This window comes from Haematobia irritans, chromosome 1 (genome assembly GCF_050003625.1).
Source record: "Haematobia irritans isolate KBUSLIRL chromosome 1, ASM5000362v1, whole genome shotgun sequence".
Lineage (NCBI taxonomy): Eukaryota > Metazoa > Arthropoda > Insecta > Diptera > Muscidae > Haematobia > Haematobia irritans.
The window spans coordinates 29,548,979-29,569,439 of record NC_134397.1 but is presented as its reverse complement, the minus strand read 5'-3'; the positions used below and the strand labels follow the sequence as shown (position 1 = coordinate 29,569,439).

The 20,461-nt window shown below is 30.8% G+C and overlaps 1 protein-coding gene across 1 annotated transcript in view; it reads right to left on the bottom strand.

Moving 5' to 3' along the window:
• The window catches only part of dpr17 (defective proboscis extension response 17), a 78,230-nt gene that overhangs the window by 22,444 nt on the left and 35,325 nt on the right, over positions 1-20,461 (bottom strand). The window contains exon 2 of the mRNA XM_075309594.1: positions 7,530-8,536. Coding sequence (XP_075165709.1) covers positions 7,530-8,536 — 1,007 coding nt within the window. The remainder of the gene's footprint in view (positions 1-7,529; positions 8,537-20,461) is intronic.

Here is a 20,461-nt window from a genome sequence, read left to right as displayed (position 1 = left end):
TTTTATTTCTATAGAAAGTTTTGTCAAAATTTTATTTCTATAGAAAATGTTGTCAAAATTTTATTTCTATAGAAAATTTTGTCAAAATTTTATTTCTATAGAAAATTTTGTCAAAATTTTATTTCTATAGAAAATTTTGTCAAAATTTTATTTCTATAGAAAATTTTGTAAAATGTTATTTCTATAGAAAATTTTGTCAAATTTTATTTCTATAGAAAATTTTGTCAAAATTTTATTTCTATACAAAATTTTATATCTATAGACAATTTTGTCAACATTTTATATCTATAGAAAATTTTGTCAAAATTTTATTTCTAAAGACAATTTTGTAAAATTTTTATTTCTATAGAAAATTTGTCAAAATTTGTTTTCTATAGAAGATTTTGTCAAAATTTTATTTCTATAGAAAAATTTTGTCAAAATTTGTTTTCTACAAAAAATTTTGTCAAAATTTTATTTCTAAAGACAATTTTTAAAATTTTTATTTCTATAGAAAATTTGTCAAAATTTGTTTTCTATAGAAAAATTTTATCAAAATTTTATTTCTATAGAAAATTTTGTCAAAATTTTATTTCTAAAGACAATTTTGTAAAATTTTTATTTCTATAGAAAATTTTTCAAAATTTGTTTTCTATAGAAGATTTTGTCAAAATTTTATTTCTATAGAAAAATTTTGTCAAAATTTGTTTTCTACAAAAAATTTTGTCAACTTTATATTGCTATAGAAAATTTTGTCAAAATTTTATTTCTATAGAAAATTTATGCAGAAAATTTTGCCAAAATTTTACTTCTATAGAAAATTTTGATAAAATTTTATTTCTATAGAAAATTTTGTCAAAATTGTATTTCTATAGCAAATTTTGTTAAAATTGTATTTCTATAGAGAATTTTGTCAAAATTTTGTTTCTATACACAATTTTTTCACAATTTTATTTCTATAGAACATTTTGTCAAAATTTTATTTCTATAGAAAATTTTGTCAACATTTTATTTCTATAGAAAATTTTGTCAAAATTGTATTTCTATAGAATATTTTTTCAAGAATTTATTTCTATAGCAAATTTTGTTAAAATTGTATTTCTATAGAGAATTTTGTCACAATTTTATTTCTATACAAAATTTTTTCACAGTTTTATTTCTATAGAAAATTTTGTCAAAATGTTATTTCTATACAAAATTTTTTCACAGTTTTATTTCTATAGAAAATTTTGTCAAAATTTTATTACAATAGAAAATTTTGTAAATATTTTATTTCTATAGAAAATTTTTGACAACATTTTATTGCTATAGAAAATTTTGTCAAAGTTTGTTTTCTATAGAAGATTTTGTCAAAATTTTATTTCTGTAGAAAAATTTTGTCAAAACTTGTTTTCTATAGAAAATTTTGTCAACATTATTTTTCTATAGAAAATTTTGTCAAAATTTTGTCAAAAATTGTGTTAAAAAAAATTTTTAATTTTATTTCTATAGAAAATGTTGTCAAAATTTTATTTATATAGAAAATTTTGTCAAAATTGTATTTCTGTAGAATATTTTGTCAAAATTTTATTTCTATAGAAAATTTTGTCAAAATGTTATTTCTAAAAATTTTTGTTAATTTTTTTCGATAAAAATTGTTGTCAAAATCTTCTTTCTGTCTTTTTGTCAAAATTTCTATTAATTTCGCATTCTATAATTATATATTAAAATGCGAATGTGATCTAGGTATCTTTCTCAAAATAAGATTTTTCAGTATCGACAGTCGTGACGTCAAAAAAAAAAAATTTTTTTCATTAATTGCAAAAACCTAGAGTTAAATTTTTCGAAAGGAAGTGTCTTCGGGGAATTTTCTGGTATTCCAGTCATGGTGGTGGGTATTTAAGATATAAGGCACTGTTGAACTTTTCATCTTTCTATACCATAGTTTCGTCAGAGTGGTGTTCTTTTAGATCCACATATATTTTAATATTCATGATTACTAAAAATTTTACAATTATAAAACTATCCCAGCAAAAGTTTTTTCCACTGGCCATACCGATGATAGTTCTAGTTTTACTTAACCTAACCAACTTTATTTTTTATTAACAGGTATAAATTCATTAAGACCAGCTACAGATAGTTTGCAAAAACTTTATTACTTTAACTAGGCCATTTCCAGCAGGCTACTTTTATAAATCACTATGTATGTGACTGCTTTCGATTATTTGAAATATGTTTTTCTTTATCCCTGTTCTTTATTCTCAAGTTAACTTTTATGGCTAACAAACCAAAATTATTTCCAATAAAAGATTTCTTTTTATAAACCACGTGCCATGATTTTTTTGTGTATGATGTTTTTTTGTTTGTACCATCGCATAGTGTCTCTAGAGATATATCACTCAACAAATTCAAAGAGTGGTTGTTTAATATACCCTCGTTGAATGTTTTTATGATCCATCATCCAAACTGAATTCGTTTATTACGTGAGAGTGCCTTCTATAAAAGACGAAGCAAAAACACATCAACCTGGGTAAGGAAAGTCATTCGTCCATTCTAGAGGTCATATTTTTCTCTTACAGCTCTATACATGACATCAAAGACACATAGTTTTGTAGCTATGTTAGCAGATGTTTGAAATTGACTGAAGATATTAGGTTGGTATGATGTGAGCCTCGGCTCATCGACGTCATTATCAGACCTCGTTTAGGTATAGCCCCAAAAAAATAGACACCCAGATTCGATTTCGCCCTCTTATTGCCATGCAAAATTGGTTCATATCGGTTGCTTATTATTTATAGACAATTATTTTAGAGGCTTATATGGGTATGTAATAGGGATGATAAATGATGTTGACGAAAAAGTACTAAGAATTTACTTTTCGTAACCAAAAGGTGCTAAAATTACATAACATCAAATTAAAAGAATATTTTGCAAAATGTTATTTCTATAGCAAATTTTGTCAACATTTTATTTCAACGAAAATTTTATTTCTACGACAATTTTGTCAAAATTTTATTTCTATAATAAATGTTGTTAAAATGTTTTTTCTATAGAAAATTTTGACAAAATGTTATTTCTAAGAACATTTTGTCAAAATTTTATTTCTATAGAAAATGTTGTCAAAATTTTATTTCTATAGAGAATTTTGTCAAAATGTTATTCCTATAGAGAATTTTGTCAAACTTTTATTTCTATAGAAAATTTTGTCAAAATTATATTTCTATAGAAAATTTTGACAAAATTTTATTTCTGTAGAAAAATTTGTCAAAATTTTATTTCTATAGAAAATTTTGTCAAAATTTTATTTCTATAGAAAATTTTGTCAAAATTTTATTTCTCTAGAAAATTTTGTCAAAATTTTATTCAAAAGAAAATTTTGTCAAAATTTTATTCAAAAGAAAATTTTGTCAACATTTTATTTCCAAGAAAATTTTGTCAAAATTTTATTTCTATAGAAAATGTTGTCAAAATATTATTTATAGAATTTTATTTATAGAAAATTTTAACAAAATTTTATTTCTCTATAAAATTTTGCCAAAAATTTATTTCTATAGGAAATTTTGTGAAAAATTTATTTCTATATGAAATTTTGTCAAAATTTTATTTCTAAGGAAATTTTGTCAAATTTATATTTCTATAGAAAATTTTGTCAAAATATTATTTCTTTATCCTCATTTGGGAATATGTTTATTTCTTTAATATCCGCTATTAATAATTTTTAGTGTTTAGTTGATATTTAGGAAACGTTCACATTTAGGGCAGATTAACTCTATATAGAGAAATTGTGACGAAAAAGTACCAAATGACTCGCGGTCGTACCACGATGATTTTGGTAGTCGAAATTTATCAAAAAAAGCACAAAAGTGTCAACATTATCAACCCTGGTAGTTAATTTGTCTCTATGCCCTGCGCCACACTGTGGAACAGGGTAGTATAAGTTAGTGTATATGTTTGCAACACCCAGAAGGAGAAGAGATAGACATATGGTGTCTTTGGCAAAAATGCTCAGGGTGGGCTCCTGAGTCGAAATAGCCATGTCCGTCTGTGCGTGAACACATTTTTGTAATCAAAGTCTAGGTCGCTGTTTTAGTCCAATCGACTTCAAATTTGGCACAAGTATATGTTTTGGCTCAGAATAGAACCCTATTGATTTTGGAAGAAATCGGTTCTGATTTCGATATAGCTCCCATATATATATTTCGCCCGATATGGACTTTAATGGCCCCAGAAGCCAGAGTTTTACCCTAATTTGCTTAAAATTTTGCACAAGAAGAACAATTAGTACTATAGTCAAGTGTGGCAAATTTTATTTAAATTGGTTCAGTTTTAGATATAGCTCCCATATATATCGTTCGCCCGATTTACACTCATATGACCACAGTGGCCTATCTTTTACTCCTATTTAATTGAAATTTTGCACAGGGAGTAGAATTAGCATTGTAGCTAGCATGCCAAATTTGGTTGAAATCGGTTCAGATTTAGATATAGCTTCCATATATAGCTTTCGCCCGATTTACACTCGTATGACCACAGAGACAAAAAACATTGTATCTATGTATGCCAAATTTGGTTGAAATCGATCCAGATTTAGATATAGCTCTCATTTATATGTTTTTCTGGTTTCGGAAAAACTGGCCAAATAATTCATTAATACACTTTTGCAAAGTTGCCTAAAAATTGCTACCGATTTAAATGCTTTCCATAGTTTTTACTAACATTTTGTTCCACCCCAGAGCATTAGCCGACTTATATTATACCCTAAACCATATAGTGGTCAGGGTATAATAAGTTTGATCTGCCAAAAAATCTGCCTACCAGAAATATTGATTTTAGACCCCATAAAATATATACCGATCGACTCAGAATCACCTCCTGAGTCGATCTAGCGCTTGGTGTCCGTCCGTCCGTCTGTCCATGTATTTGTTGTTCACAGGATTCCGATCGCAATTATTAACCGATTTTGATGAAATTTGGTACAGGGAGTTTTTTTGGCACAGAGACGAACGCTATTGAATTTGGAAGAAATCGGATCAAATTTAGATATAGCTCCCATATATACGTATCGCCCAATTTCGACAAATGGGGTCACGTTGCGCGTTTTTTCAAACGGATCGTCACCAAATTTGGCAAAAGGTAATCTTTTCCATCGCCCTTCAAGTCTGCAAAATTTCATCCAAATCGGTTCAGATTTAGATATAGCTCTCATATATATGTATCGCCCGATTTTCCCACATTTGGCCATAAAACCCTTATTTATCAACCGATCTTACCCAAGTTTGGCTAAATGTAGTCTTCTATAGCACTAACTATATGTGCAAAAAATCATCGAATATATAGGTATAGCCCGATTTTCCCAAATTTGGCCATATAAACCGATCTTACTCAAAGTTGGCTTGGTTCAGTCCTCTGTAGTACTAATGGTATGTGCAAAATTTCATCGAAATCGGTTCAGATGTAGATATAGCTCCCATATATGTATCACCCGATTTTGAAAAATTCGCCCCTAATAACCTTATGTTTGACCATATAGGCCTCATTTCTTAACTGATCGTACTCAAATCTTGCACAAGGTAACCTTTTGTGGTAATAATCAAACCCGCAAAATATTATGCAAATTGGTTCAGATATAGATATAGCTTCCATATATATGCATCGCTCGATTTTCCCAAATTTGACCATAGTACTCTTATTTATTAACCAATGTTACTCAAATTTCAAATTTTGATGTACTAGCCGATCGTACTTATACGTACTTGTAGCTCTTACATAAGAATATTGCTCGATTTTTACAAATTTGTATTTATTACCCACACTAATTTAACGATTTTCTCTTTTTTAATAATGGGCTCAATATTAGTGGCATACTAACTCCGTAGGTGCAATATCAACACAGCCAGTGTTGCTAGAATTAGAGGAAATTCACTATATGTAGGGGTTTTCTAATATTTAGCGTCTTGTAGGGACGTAGGCCCATAATGTAGGACATTTTCACTCAACACAATTTGTAATAATTTTTACATTTTGGTGGCTCTAGAGGAGGAAATTAGATCTTTAATAATGTGTGGTAAACTTTATTCCTGTAGAAAATTTTGTCAACATTTTATTTCTATAGAACATTTTGTCAAAATTGTGTTTCTATAGAAATTTTTTTCAAAATATTATTTCTATAAAAAATTTTCTCAAAATTTAATTTCTGTGGAATTTTTTCTCAAAATTTTATTTCTATAGAATTTATTGTCAAAATTTTATTTCTATAGAAAAATTTCTCACAAAAATTTGTTTATAGAAACTCTTTCCAAAATTTTATTTTTATAGAGATTTAACAAAAAAGGTTACTAATTTCTATAGAATTCTACTAACTGTGGCAACCGTTGTGGTAGTACAAATTTATATTCCAAGTTATATACGTGCATATTCATGTTTTAAGATATTAAAGTACTTAGAACCATTTTTGTTTTGTAAATTTTTTTAAATTTAACGAAAAATATAGTAGGGAAAATTGTTTGGGAATGTAGGGAACTTTTTTTTGTCCTTGTAGGGTAAACCGAACATATTCCTTGGCAACATTGACTATGAGCTATAGTCAGATTGACACAAAGCACCCATAGACATGTACCCCTTAATTTTCTTAAAGATGCAACTGCGGTTTATCTCCCAGACCTATATGTTACCCCACAAATGCTTATGATTACTTATTCTCTAATGGTGGTTTAGGGTATAATATAGTCGGCCCCGCCCGACTTTCTACTTTACTTACTTGTTTATATTTATAGAATTATAACAAATTTTGTCCAGATCGAGACAGATTTAAATGTCTGTATATGGTAACAAAAACCTTTATATATAGCACCCAACACGTTTGACGAATTTGATATAGTACCGAAAATGTGGATCTACAAAGTGGTGCAGAGTACAATATAGTCGACCCAATATGGACTAACATACAATTTAGAAGAAATTTTTAAGAAGGTTTATTATACCTTGCCGTCTGTAACTGCTATCACAACCCAAGTCCTTTCATTTTGGGTGACAGTCTTTAGTAAGAACTTTGTAAGCAATTCATTGTGGAGGGTACATAAGATTCCAGTCTGCAAAATATCACCGAAATCGTTTCAGATTTAGATATATCTGCTGATTTTCCAAAATTTTACCACAATGTATTTACTTATTAACCGATCAAACTTAAATACGGCCCAATATAATTTTCATTTCCATTTTAATAATAGGATGAGGTATAGGCGGCGCTTTCTTTACTTTAATCATTTGCTGCTGTTGTAAATTTCCTTTTATTCAATTTCTTCTTTAAAAGAATATAAAACATACCTTTCCACATTTATAGGGTCATAATCCTCATGGATATTTTCCTATACTTTGTGCTGCCGTGTACCATCTCAAGATATGATGTAAACTTTTTGTATGGCCTAATCTATATTTCCTTCGAATTTTATGTCCTCATATTTTAACACGATTGACCCTATTATACAATCAGAGTATACCCAAGTGTAATCTTCAATTGGCAAATCTCTATAATGGTACATGGGAAAGATAGATAGATAGATGGATATACTCACTCGACATGGCAAATATGCATGATTGCCCTCTTGCACGGTCACATTATTGGCACCGGCTAAACTAGAATTTCTCCGGGGAGTTTGCAATTTTCGATGATGGTAACGTCGTTGTTGTGGGTCTTGGCCGTTGCCTCCACTGCCACCAGCATTGTCGAAATATAGAAGATTTTCCAGAGAGCTCATCTCATCGTCTGGTGACATGTGGTGATTCGATGGCGCCTCTGTTGTCGTGGTTGAGACTGTATTTAAATAAGCCGGTAAATCCGCCACAGCAAACACTGGAAACGGTGGCAAATACGTGGGAATTGAAAATCCCTTCGTTAATAAATCCTTGGCCGCCTGTTCGGCTTCCGTGAGTGGCGGTAAATCACTGGCATCGTATGTATTCAAGATTGATGTGGGCACTGATAATAATTCACTCGAGGCATTGAAATCGTCCACTGTAAGTGGCTCATTCTGTGTGGTTGCCGTTAGGTAGGACATGGACGAGGAGGACAAAGATGGGGACGATAGAAATGGCAATGTTTCAGCAGCAGTTTCAACTGCAGCCTCAGCCATTGGCGTCACTTGTGACGTTTGTGATGATGTTGACAATGAAGGCAATGCCTCGGTTAGAGATGCTGTTTCCAAGGACTTTAATGATGACTTTCTCTCAATTGAAGTGGTTTCTATTGATGGTGGGTATAGCTTTGTTGTTGTTGCTGCCGATGGTGATGATGGTATTGATGCTGATAACAATGATGTTGCCATTGATGACGATGACATCGACAATGGTGGAGTTGATGGCTCTAACGACGGTTGTATTGTTGTAAGCGTTGTCAATGTGACAGGTGAGCTTGGTAAACTGTCATTGATTTTGCTAGATTTATTTGTTGTCACTACTGTTGTTGCCGATGCTGATGCTGATGATGGTTCTACGGGTATATGCGAACTGTTGTCATTTACCAATGAAATTACTTTGAGCTTTTCCCCCAGCATTGTAGTGGTGGTACCACATATCGTAAACTCTGCAAGAGAAACAAAGGGACACACAATAGAAATTAATGTGATATTCCTGGTATTAAGGTAACATAGCCGCAAGGTATTAAATTTTGTGCGTGTGATCTTAGAGCAATTACTTTTGGGAACATAAGATTATTTATTGGTAATGGAAATATTACACATGCGATTGTCATAAAGTGATCGCAGACATTAAAGCCAGATAGTAAGTTAATGAAAAATAAATTTACTTTTACCGATTTTATTTTTTCGGTATTTTCAAAAATTATATTTTTGGAGATCTATCTAAAGCAAAGAATATTCATATGGAAAAAATCCTTTATCAATGAGATAAAAAGATACAAATAAGAAGAGAAGCTAGCCATCCATGTCAGATAGTCTAAGTGTATCTGTAGCCACAGACCACCATCACCTCAAATTATCTAAACTAACCCAACGAAAAATTTCCCTCTCACTATTTGTTCAAGAGAGTTTGTTGGTTATCATTCAGAAGTCTCTAATTCACATAACCCAAAGTTTGGAACTCATGGATGTAAAATTCTTTTTTAAATTAATACCCATACATAAAATATTAGAGAGCATAATTTTTTTTAAACATCGTTATGATTTAAACAAGTAAGAAAGTCTAAAGTCGGGCGGCGCCGACTATATTATACCCTTCACCACTTTGTAAGTCCACATATTCGATACCATATCAAATCCGTCCAATGTATTGGATGCTATATGCACCCATACATATATATTCTGTATATCTGAGCAGATCTGTAGAGAGTTGTTCAATACTTATAGATTTTACATTTATGTCGGCTAATGCGCTGAGGTGAAACACAATGTTAGTAAAAACAAGTAAGGAAAGTCTAAAGTCGGGCGGGGCCGACTATATTATACTCTGCACCACTTTGTAGATCTAAATTTTCGATACCATATCACAACCGTCAAATGTGTTGGGGGCTGTATATAAAGGTTTCTCCCAAATACATACATTTAAATATCACTCGATCTGGACACAATTTGATAGACTTCTACAAAATCTATAGACTCAAAATATAAGTCGGCTAATGCACTAGGGTGGAACATAATGTTAGTAAAAAAATATGGGAAAAATTTATATCTGAAGCAATTTTAAGGAAACTTTGCAAAAGTTTATTTATGATTTATCGCTCGATATATATGTATTAGAATTTGAGGAAAATTAGAGTAATTTTTACAACATTTCCACTAAGCAGTGGCGATTTTATAAGGAAAATGTTGGTATTTTGACCATTTTTGTCGAAATCAGAAAAACATATATATGGGAGCTATATCTAAATCTGAACTGATTTCAACCAAATTTGGCACGCATAGCTACAATGCTAATTCCACTCCCTGTGCAAAATTTCAATTAAATCGGAATAAAAGATTGACCACTGTGGTCATATGAGTCTAAATCGGGCGAACGATATATATGGGAGCTATATCTAAATCTAAACCGATTTCAATAAAATTTGGCAAACTTGACTACACTACTAATTGTACTCCTAGTGCAAAATTTCAACCAAATTGGGGTAAAACTCTGGCTTCTGGGACTGTATTAGTCCATATCGGGCGATATATATCATATGGGATCTATATCTAAATCTGAACCGATTTCAATAAAATTTGGCACACTTTACTATAGTACTAATTGTTCTTCTCGTGCAAAAGTTTAAGGAAATTAGGGTAGGTTAGGTTAGGTAAGGTGGCAGCCCGATGTATCAGGCTCACTTAGACTATTCAGTCCATTGTGATACCACATTGGTGAACTTCTCTCTTATCACTGAGTGCTGCCCGATTCCATGTTAAGCTCAATGACAAGGGACCTCCTTTTTATAGCAGAGTCCGAACGGCGTTCCACATTGCAGTGAAACCACTTAGAGAAGTTTTGAAACCCTCAGAAATGTCACCAGCATTACTGAGGTGGGATAATCCACCGCTGAAAAAATTTTTGGTGTTCGGTCGAAGCAGGAATCAAACCCACGACCTTGTGTATGCAAGGCGGGCATGCTAACCATTGCCCCACGGTGGCTCCCAAAACATTCAGATGTACAAAATTTGAAGAACGTCGGTTCATAAATACGTGAATTATTATCAAATCGGTGATAACTATATATGGCAGCTATATCTAAATCTGAACCGATTTTTTTCCAAAATAAATAGCGATTGTCTTCGACCCGAAGAAAGACGTTATGTCAAATTTGAGGATGATTGGACTTAAACTATGACCTGTACTTTGTGCACTAAATTACATATACAGACAGACGGACGGACAGACAGACGGACATCGCTAAATCGACTCAGAATTTAATTCTAAGCCGATCGGTATACTAAAAGATGGGTCTATGACAATTATTTCTTGGCGTTGCATACAAATTCACATACTTATTATACCCTTACCACAGTACTGTTGAAGGGTATAAAAAGAGCAAAATTGAGCTTATACAGCTTCAATTTATTCAGCGGTTAATTCCTACAGCCTTTATTTTTTCAACTGAAAATAATTATCATTATATCATGTCTTGGAAAATTAAAAGAACATAAGCTTATATGCCTATGAAGAATCACATGTGCATTTACTCACACCCTTACATCAACTCTTAGAAGGATTCTTAAGCTTCTTATGAATAGATTTTACCCATAACAAATTATTTACTATAGTACCAGAATGAATGGCTGAAAAACATTATCTTCTATCCAAATTAAGTCCTTAGAAATCCTATTTTTTATTTTCATCGAAGTGTTTAGCTTCTCTATTTTGTGTATGCATCATCAAAAAATTACTGCATATCCATGGGCGAATCTTTTCAGAGCAGTTTGCAAAACAGAATTAGTGATACGTAGGCTGTAAACACATTTCTTTTCATTTTCCCCCAAAATACAAGAAAACCTTTGGTATCGATATGACGTAAAGCTTGTCTTTCAATGTTTCAATGAGATAGAGAGCAAATTAGGAAATATTTCCAGGGATTTCTCTGTGCACATTGGTTGTAGATACACATAGCGAAAGGAATACCGCTGTTTTGATGTTACCCACCCTTGTAGAAGCACGAATGTATGCACGAATCATGAACTTCTCATCGAAGCATTACTCAATTGAATACGAGAAGTAAAATCGGAAAATTTGACATCCTGTTTTGGGGTTTGTGGATGATAAGTGCAATTATATCGCCTAAGAAGCTAAATACCCAGTAAAAAAGCGTTGCCAAAAAGTAGTGAACATGTTTTTTTTTTTTTTTTTTTGATCCGGAAGTAGTGCAAAATTCGCGCAGAAGCGATGAATTTAACGTGGGCTTGTCATAGGACACCATTTTAACAGCCGTTGCACTGAATTTGCATCACTTCTTACTCTGCGATTCACATTCAGTGTTTTGGATGTGAATTAAAAAATTTTGTCATATTTTGACAAATAAATAATTTTTATAATTTTTTTATGATATTTAATGCATTCTAACGCTTGTCCAAAATGTTTTAATTAAAATATTATGAAAAATTCGCAATATTTCTTGAATGGATTTAGATTTTTTTTTTTTTTTTTTTTGACATAGTTTCAATAATTTGTCCCATTTTATTAAAGTCTACTCTGTTTTTAACCTTTTTGAAACAAAAAAATTAAATTTACCCATTAACAACTATATACGGCCGTAAGTTTGGCCAGGCCGAAGCTTATGTACCCTCCACCATGGATTGTGTAGAAACTTCTTCTAAACACTGTCATCCACAATCGAATTACTTGGGTTGCGGTAACGATTGCCAATGGCAAGGTACCTTAAAACCTCCTAACACCGTCTTCTAAATTGAATGTAACTCCAGACGTGGTATATATTAAATAAAACAAGTATATACGGCCGTAAGTTCGGCCAGGCCGAAGCTTATGTACCCTCCATCATGGATTGCGTAGAAACTTCTTCTAAACACTGCCATCCACAATCGAATTACTTAAGTTGCGGTAACGCTTGCCGATGGCAAGGTATCTTAAAACCTCCTAACACCATCTTCTAAATTGTATGTAAGTCCATACGTGGTACATATTAAATCAAAAAAGTGCGATCCAATACGTATATAATTCAGTTTGACAAAGTAGACATAAAATTTTGACAAAATTTTCTACAGAAATAAAATTTTAACAAAATTTTCTATAGAAATAAAATTTTCACAAAATTTTCTATAGAAATAAACTTTTGACAAAATTTTCTATAGAAATAAAATCTTATAGATTATTTTTGGCTCGAGTGGCAACCATGATTATGAACCGAATAAAATTTGAACAAAATTTTCTATAGAAATAAAATTTTGACAATGATGAAAATTTTATTATGAACCGAATAAAATTTTAACAAAATTTTCTCTAGAAATAAAATTTTGACAAAATTTTCTATAGAAATAAAATTTTGGTAGACTATTTTTGGCTCTAGTGGCAACCATGATTATGAACCGATATGGACCAAAAAGATCATATACTAACACCATGTTCCAAATTACAACCGGATTGGATGAAATTTGCTTCTCTTGGAGACTTCGCAAGCCAAATCTGGGGATCGGTTTATATGGGGGCTATATATAATTATGAACCTATGTGGACCAATTTTTGCATGGTTGTTAGAGACCATATACCAACAATATGTACCAAATTTCAGCCGGATCGGATGCAATTTGCTTCTCTTTGAGGCTTCGCAAGCCAAATCTGGAGATCGGTTTATATGGGGTCTATATATAATTATGGACCATTGTGGACGAATTTTTGCATGGTTGTTAGAGACCATATACCAACAATATGTACCAAATTTCAGCCGGATCGGATGCAATTTGCTTCTCTTTGAGGCGTCGCAAGCCAAATCTGGAGATCGGTTTATATGGGGTCTATATATAATTATGGACCATTGTGGACGAATTTTTGCATGGTTGTTAGAGACCATATACCAACACCATGTACCAAATTTCAGCCGGATCGGATGAAATATGCTTCTCTTAGAGGCTCCACAAGCCAAATCTGGGGATCGGTTTATATGGGGGCTATATATAATTAAGGACCGATATGGACCAATTTTTGCATGGTTGTTAGAGACTATATACCAACATCATGTACCAATTTTCAGCCAGATCGGATGAAAGTTTCTTCTCTTTGAGGCTCCGCAAGCCAAATCTGGGGATCGGTTTATATGGGGGCTATATATAATTATGGACCGATGTGGACCAATTTTTGCATGGTTGTTAGAGACCATATACCAACACTATGTACCAAATTTCAGCCGGATCGGATGAAATATGCTTCTGTTAGAGGCTCCACAAATCTGAGGGTCCCTTTATAAGGGGGCTGTACGTAAAAGTGGTCCGATATGGCCCATTTGCAATACCATCCGACCTACATCAATAACAACTACTTATGCCAAGTTTCAAGTCGATAGCTTATTTCGTTCGGAAGTTAGCGTGATTTCAACAGACGGACAGATGGACGGACATGTTTAAATCGACGCAGTATTTCACCACGACCCAGAATATATATACTTTATGGGGTCTTAGAGCAATATTTCGATGTGTTACAAACGGAATGACAAAGTTACCTATGGAGGGTAGGTGAAAAAGACAATTAAATTAAAAGTTGTTTCAAGTACGCGTAACTCTAACAATATATGCCGTTAAATAACCATCCAAAAATGTATCCATATTTATCCCCATACAAAACCGGACAGCTGTGTTGAGATCAATTACAAAGGACCTACCTTTTACATCCAAGAAAAGTATGTCAAGGGTATATAAGCCTAGACGATTATTACATATTATATTTTTCCCGGTGTACATACCAGAATAATCAAATTTTTCCCATTACTTCCATTCATTTTGCCCCAAACACGTTATTAGGATGTAAGACTGTAAAATACTCTTCACCCTAGAAGTAAATTTGTAAAAACCCCAAAAGGAAACATTTCTCTTCCCCCATAGGCTTTAGCTCCATATCCTTCTATAATGCTTTTTGTAGGCGTATGTTATTTCCAATGCTGTGTTGCTTTTTTTCTTTACTTATCTATTTATCTGCCATATTAGTAAAATGAACACGTTCGTTAAGTGTCCTTGACAACCAAATGATGATAAGGATGACAAGTATAGATCGAGAGTAATTTGTAACGTATTAAAGTGGGTAACCATAAAAAACTGGAATCTGAATTGGAGATTGTGGGTTCAATGTGAGGTTAAGTCAAGGTTTTTTAGAGCAGTCATATTGATTTTTTCAACTAACATAAAGGGTGTTTTCAAAAGTGGAATATGGGGAAATCACATGCAATAGAAAATCTTTTTAGTTTAATAATGAAATATAATAAAAGTACCGTACGGCTATTAAATTCTTTAAATTAACTTAAATCTGCACAATACTCTAAAATAAATTGCAGGTGAAGAATTAAATTTAGAAATGGATATTTTTGTACACCACCATTACTATATAATTTTTATACCCACCACCATATGTTGGGAATTATAGTTAGTTTGCCATTCCGTTTGCAACAGAAAGTGCAAGAATAATATAGAGCGCTATGTAATATTCATTTGATTAGAGGTATGCAAGTGAGTAAAATTTCACTCAAACTCACGCATATTGACGAAGCAAAATGTTTATTCACGCACGATAAGTGTGGTAGCTAATCATACTCACGCACATTCACAAAACGAAAACCAATACTCACGAACGAACTACTTTTAAAAACTCACGCTCATGCACGAATCATGCCAATTCACGTGATTCATGATACAAACGGCATTTTCCGGCCGGGAGTGAGCAAAAGTAAAAAAATTAAGTTTGACAGCTAAATTAATTTCGTACCAGTAAAAATTAATTTTTTTTTGTCAGCGTAAATTTGCCGAAATTGTATTCACGCACATTCACGAACCGATTTTATTTCTCACGCACGACATATTTCTTTCAGTCTCATTCACACACATTCACGAGAGTTGCTTTGGATTTTGTCATTCTCGCGTGTCCCGAGAATTCCGTGTCACGCTCTAACATATGGGAAATAACATCAAAAGAGAGAAGTTCACCACTATGGTATCACAATATACTGAATAGTCTAAGTAAGCCTGAAATATCGGGTTGCCACCTAACATCAAATATTAGATTCACTTTAGATATGTTCGAATAGGCTAATTCGTGCATGCCAAAGAATTCCGAACACGGTTGCCACAGTTGGTAGAATTCTACCAAAAATGTTAAATTTTCTACGGCTTAGTAGATTGGTAGAATTCTTGATGTTTTGGTAGATTTTGCAAAACAATCCCAACTTAGTACCTCTAACACAAATTTTCTATAGAAATAAAATGTTTACAAAATTTTCGATAGAAATAAAATTTTGACAAAATTTTCTATAGAAATAAAATTTTGCAATTTTTTTAAATAGAAATAACCTTTTTACTAAATTTTCTATAGAAATAAAATTTTGACAAAATTTTCTATAGAAATAAAATTTTGACAAAATTTTCTATAGAAATAAAATTTTGACAAAATTTTTTATAGAAATCAATTTTAACAAAATTTTTTTTTTTTTTGAAGTAATATTTTAGCAAGATTTTCTATAGGAATAAAATTTTGACAAAATTTTCCATAGAAATAAAATGTTGACAAAATTTTCTATAGAAGTAAAATTTTGATAAAAAATTCTATAGAAATAAAATTTTGACAAGGTTTTCTATAGAAATAACATATTGACAAAATGTTCTATATAAATAAAAGTTTATCTAAATTTTCTATAGAAATTAAATTTAAAAAAAATTCTATAAAAATAAAATTTTGAGAAAATTTTCTTTAGAAATAAAATTTTGACAAAATTTTCTATAGAATTAAAATTTTGTGAAAATTTTATATAGAAATAAAATTTTGACAAAATTTTCTATAGAAATAAAATTTTCTCTAGAAAAATTAAAATTTGGCAAAATTTTCTATAGAAGTAAAATTTTGAGAACATTTTCTATAGAAATAAAGTTTTGAAAAATTTTAATAGAAATAAAATTTTGAGAAAATTTACATTGAAATAAAATTTTGAGAAAATTTTCCATAGAAATAAAGTTTTCAGAAATTTTTTTTACATATTCTATAGAAAACAAATTTTGACAAAATTTTCAATAGAAATAAAAGTTTGCAAAATATGAGTTTTTGGTAAAATGTTCTCCAAATTTTGGTAGAATATTTTTGGCTTGAGTGGCAACCGTGATTCCGAACCATCATCAGATGAACGACTCTATGCTATTTTTAAGTACCAAATTTAGTCTCCAACTCTAACAGATTAAGATCCGGATATTTTTTGGCCATTGTGAACTCCTTTTTAGGTAATTTTTTATGCTGACTTGTGCTGAGTATGAATGTCCATGGTCGGCGGCCAGGGCTTAAATACTGTCTTCAAGATATTGTCCCGATAATATTGGGCATTTGTGTACAAAACAATCCCAACTTAGAGGTACTTCACAAATTTTCTATAGAAATAAAATTTTGACAAAATTTTCTATAGAAATAAAATTTGCAATTTTTTACTAGAAATAAATTTTTTTTTATAGAAATAAAATTTTGACAAAATTTTTTACAGAAATAAAATTTTGACAAAATTTTTTATAGAAATAAAATTTTGACAACATTTTTTTATAGAAATCTTCTATAGAAATAAAATTTGGACAAAATCTTCTATAGAAATAAAATTTTTACAAAATTTTATATACAATTAAAATTTTGACAAAATTTTCTATAGAAATAAAATTTTGACAAAATTTTCTATAGAAATAAAATTTTCTGATTATTAATTTTGTTCGGCTTGAGGTCATAGAAACAATCGATTATTGATTTGTTTTAATATTTATTTCCAATATTTCGGTTAGTGCCACTAACCATCTTCTGGGATTTTGTATGTGAGTTCGTGTGATGCTGTTCGTTCTGCAAGCCACCGTACACTGCAGAACGAACAGCATCACACGAACTCACATACAAAATCCCAGAAGATGGTTAGTGGCACTAACCGAAATATTGGAAATAAATATTAAAACAAATCAATAATCGATTGTTTCTATGACCTCAAGCCGAACAAAATTAATAATCAGAATAAACATAAAATAGGTCAACAACACTCAAAAATAGAAATAAAATTTTGACAAAATTTTCTATAGAAATAAAATTTTGACAAAATTTTCTATAGAAATAAAATTTTGACAAAATTTTCTATAGAAAAAAATTTTGACAAAATTTTCTATAGAAATAAAATTTTGACAAAATTTTCCATAGAAATAAAATTTTGACAAAATTTTCTCTAGAAATAAAATGTTGACAAAATTTTATATAGAAATAAAATGTTGACAAAATTTTCTATAGAAATAAAATTTTTATGAAATTTTCTATAAAAATTAAATTTTGGCACCTTTTCCTGTAGAAATAACGTTTTCTGTAAAAATAAAATTTTCTATCAATTCAATATAAAACATTTCTTTCGAATAAAACATTTTTTTTTATATACTAACCACAAAAATTTGATCAACAACATAAAAATAATTTTTTTTTTGGTAGATTTTTGGTAAAATTTTCTTCAAATTTTGGTGGAGTATTGTTGGATCGAGTGGCAACCGTGATACTAATACTGTAGGTGTAAAATAAGGTATAGCTCCAACATGTATGAAATCTCTAGCAAAAACTCGCAATTTCTCTATCTGGCAACTGTCAAATATATTCTCTCTTTTGCTGGCTTTAAGCGTGTAAACGAACAGCTTCTAGTCAAAAGTTTTGAACGCTGCTAATATCGTCAGTTTTGGGGCAAAAATCGGAAAATCGGCATTTGCTATTTTTTGAGTAAAAAATCGTCAAAATGCCGATAAATCGTCAAAATTGGCAGCCCTGGTGCCAAACTTAGTCTCCAAGTCTAAAAGATTAAGATCCGGATAGTTTGTTGGCCATTGTGGCCTTCTTTTTAGGCCATTTTTTGTGCTGACTTGTGATGAGTTGGAATGTCCATGGTCGACAGCCAGGGCTTAAATACTGTATTCAGGATATTGTCCTGATAATATTGGGCATTTTTTTTACCTGGTCGATCAATCAATATCAAATCAATAAAGTATATGAAAATCTACAAATTGCTACAAACTGGAGCACCGATACCGCCGATGGAAATTTGCAACAATTTCCCGTTGGGTATGCTAAAATCACGCTAACTTAGTAGTAGTTGTTGTTGCTATTAATCTACGTCGAATGACATTGCAAATAGTCCATACCGGACCACTTTAAGATTTAGCTGCCATATGAATGGGGTTTGAATAGACAGATGGAGCCTTCTGGAAGAACAAATTTCATCCGATCCCGTTAAAAGTTGGTCCGTGTTGTTAATATTTGGTATACAAACCGATTCATAGATTTCTATTTAGGAGTCTCTTGGCGGAGAATTTTTATCCGATGTGGCTAAAATCTATATTCATTTGGCATGCAACTATGCAGCAGACTTTAATTAGACTTTAATTAAAAAAATTTTTTTTCGTCTTATTTTAAGTTTTCTTTTTCTATTGCAACATTTAAAAGTTTTTCTAAAACCTCAACTAAATGTTGTGACATTCCCATTCAGCACATTTAACTGGGCTTAACACTGTATTTGCTTGTCAACCATTCGTTGCAGTTACAATGAAAATATGGCATTGGGTCAGATTTAAGCTATTTCATTGTGCTGTGCTCTCATTTTAATGAAGGCACCACACACATTTGTACATACTTTAGAATATATATTTATTTTGTTTTTTGCAAAATGAAATCAAATGAAATTTAATAAAATCCCTATTAAAAGAATAACTAAATCTTTTTGTACATATATAATAATTAAAAACCATAATTTGTTGATTTAAATTTTAATTAAAATATTTATAATTTTTTGTATAGGGCAAAATTAATGTAATAGAATAATAGCAGTTATAAATATTTATGTGCTGAACTTGGGTCATTAGAAAATATTACTTTGTCTGTTTATTTAATGTAAGTATTTAAATATTTATTTGGTTTGTGCAAAAGCTAAATATTTAACATATTAATGTAAAACAAGTATATACGGCCGTAAGTTCGGCCAGGCCGAATCTTATGTACCCTCCACCATGGATTGCGTAGGAACTTCTACTAAAGGCTGTCATCCACAATCGAATTACTTGGGTTGCGATAACACTTGCCGATGGCAAGGTATCGTAAATCTTTTTAACACTGTCTTCTAAATTGTCAGTTAATCCATAAGGCGTACATATTAAACAAAAAAAAGTCCGTTTAAATACGTATATAATTCAGTTTGACAAAATTTTCTATAGAAATAAAATTTTGACAAAATTTTCTATAGAAATAAAAACTTGACAAAATTTTCTATAGAAATAAAATGTTGACAAAATTTTCTATGGAAGTAAAATGTTGACAAAATTTTCTATAGAAATAAAATGTTGATAAAATTTTCTATAGAAATTATATGTTGACAAAATTTTCTATAGAAATTATATGTTGACAAAATGTTCTATAGAAATAAAATGTTGACAAAATTGTCTATAGAAATAAAATGTTGACAAAATTTTCTACAGAAACAAATTTTTTACAAAATTTTCTATAGAAATAAAATTTTGACAAAATTTTCTATGGAAATAAAATGTTGACAAACATTGCTATAGAAATAAACTTTTTACAAAACTTTCTATAGAAATGAAATTTTGACAAAACTTTCTATAGTATTAAAATTTGACAATTTTTACATGTCTGTTAGAGGCCATATACTAACGAAATGTACCAAATTTCAACCGTATCGGATGACTTTTGCTCCTCCAAGAGGCTCCGGAGGTCAAATCTGGGGATCGGTTTATATGGGAGCTATATATAATTATGGACCGATATGGACCAATTTTTGCATGGTTGTTAGAGACCGTATACTAACATCAGGTACCAAATTTCA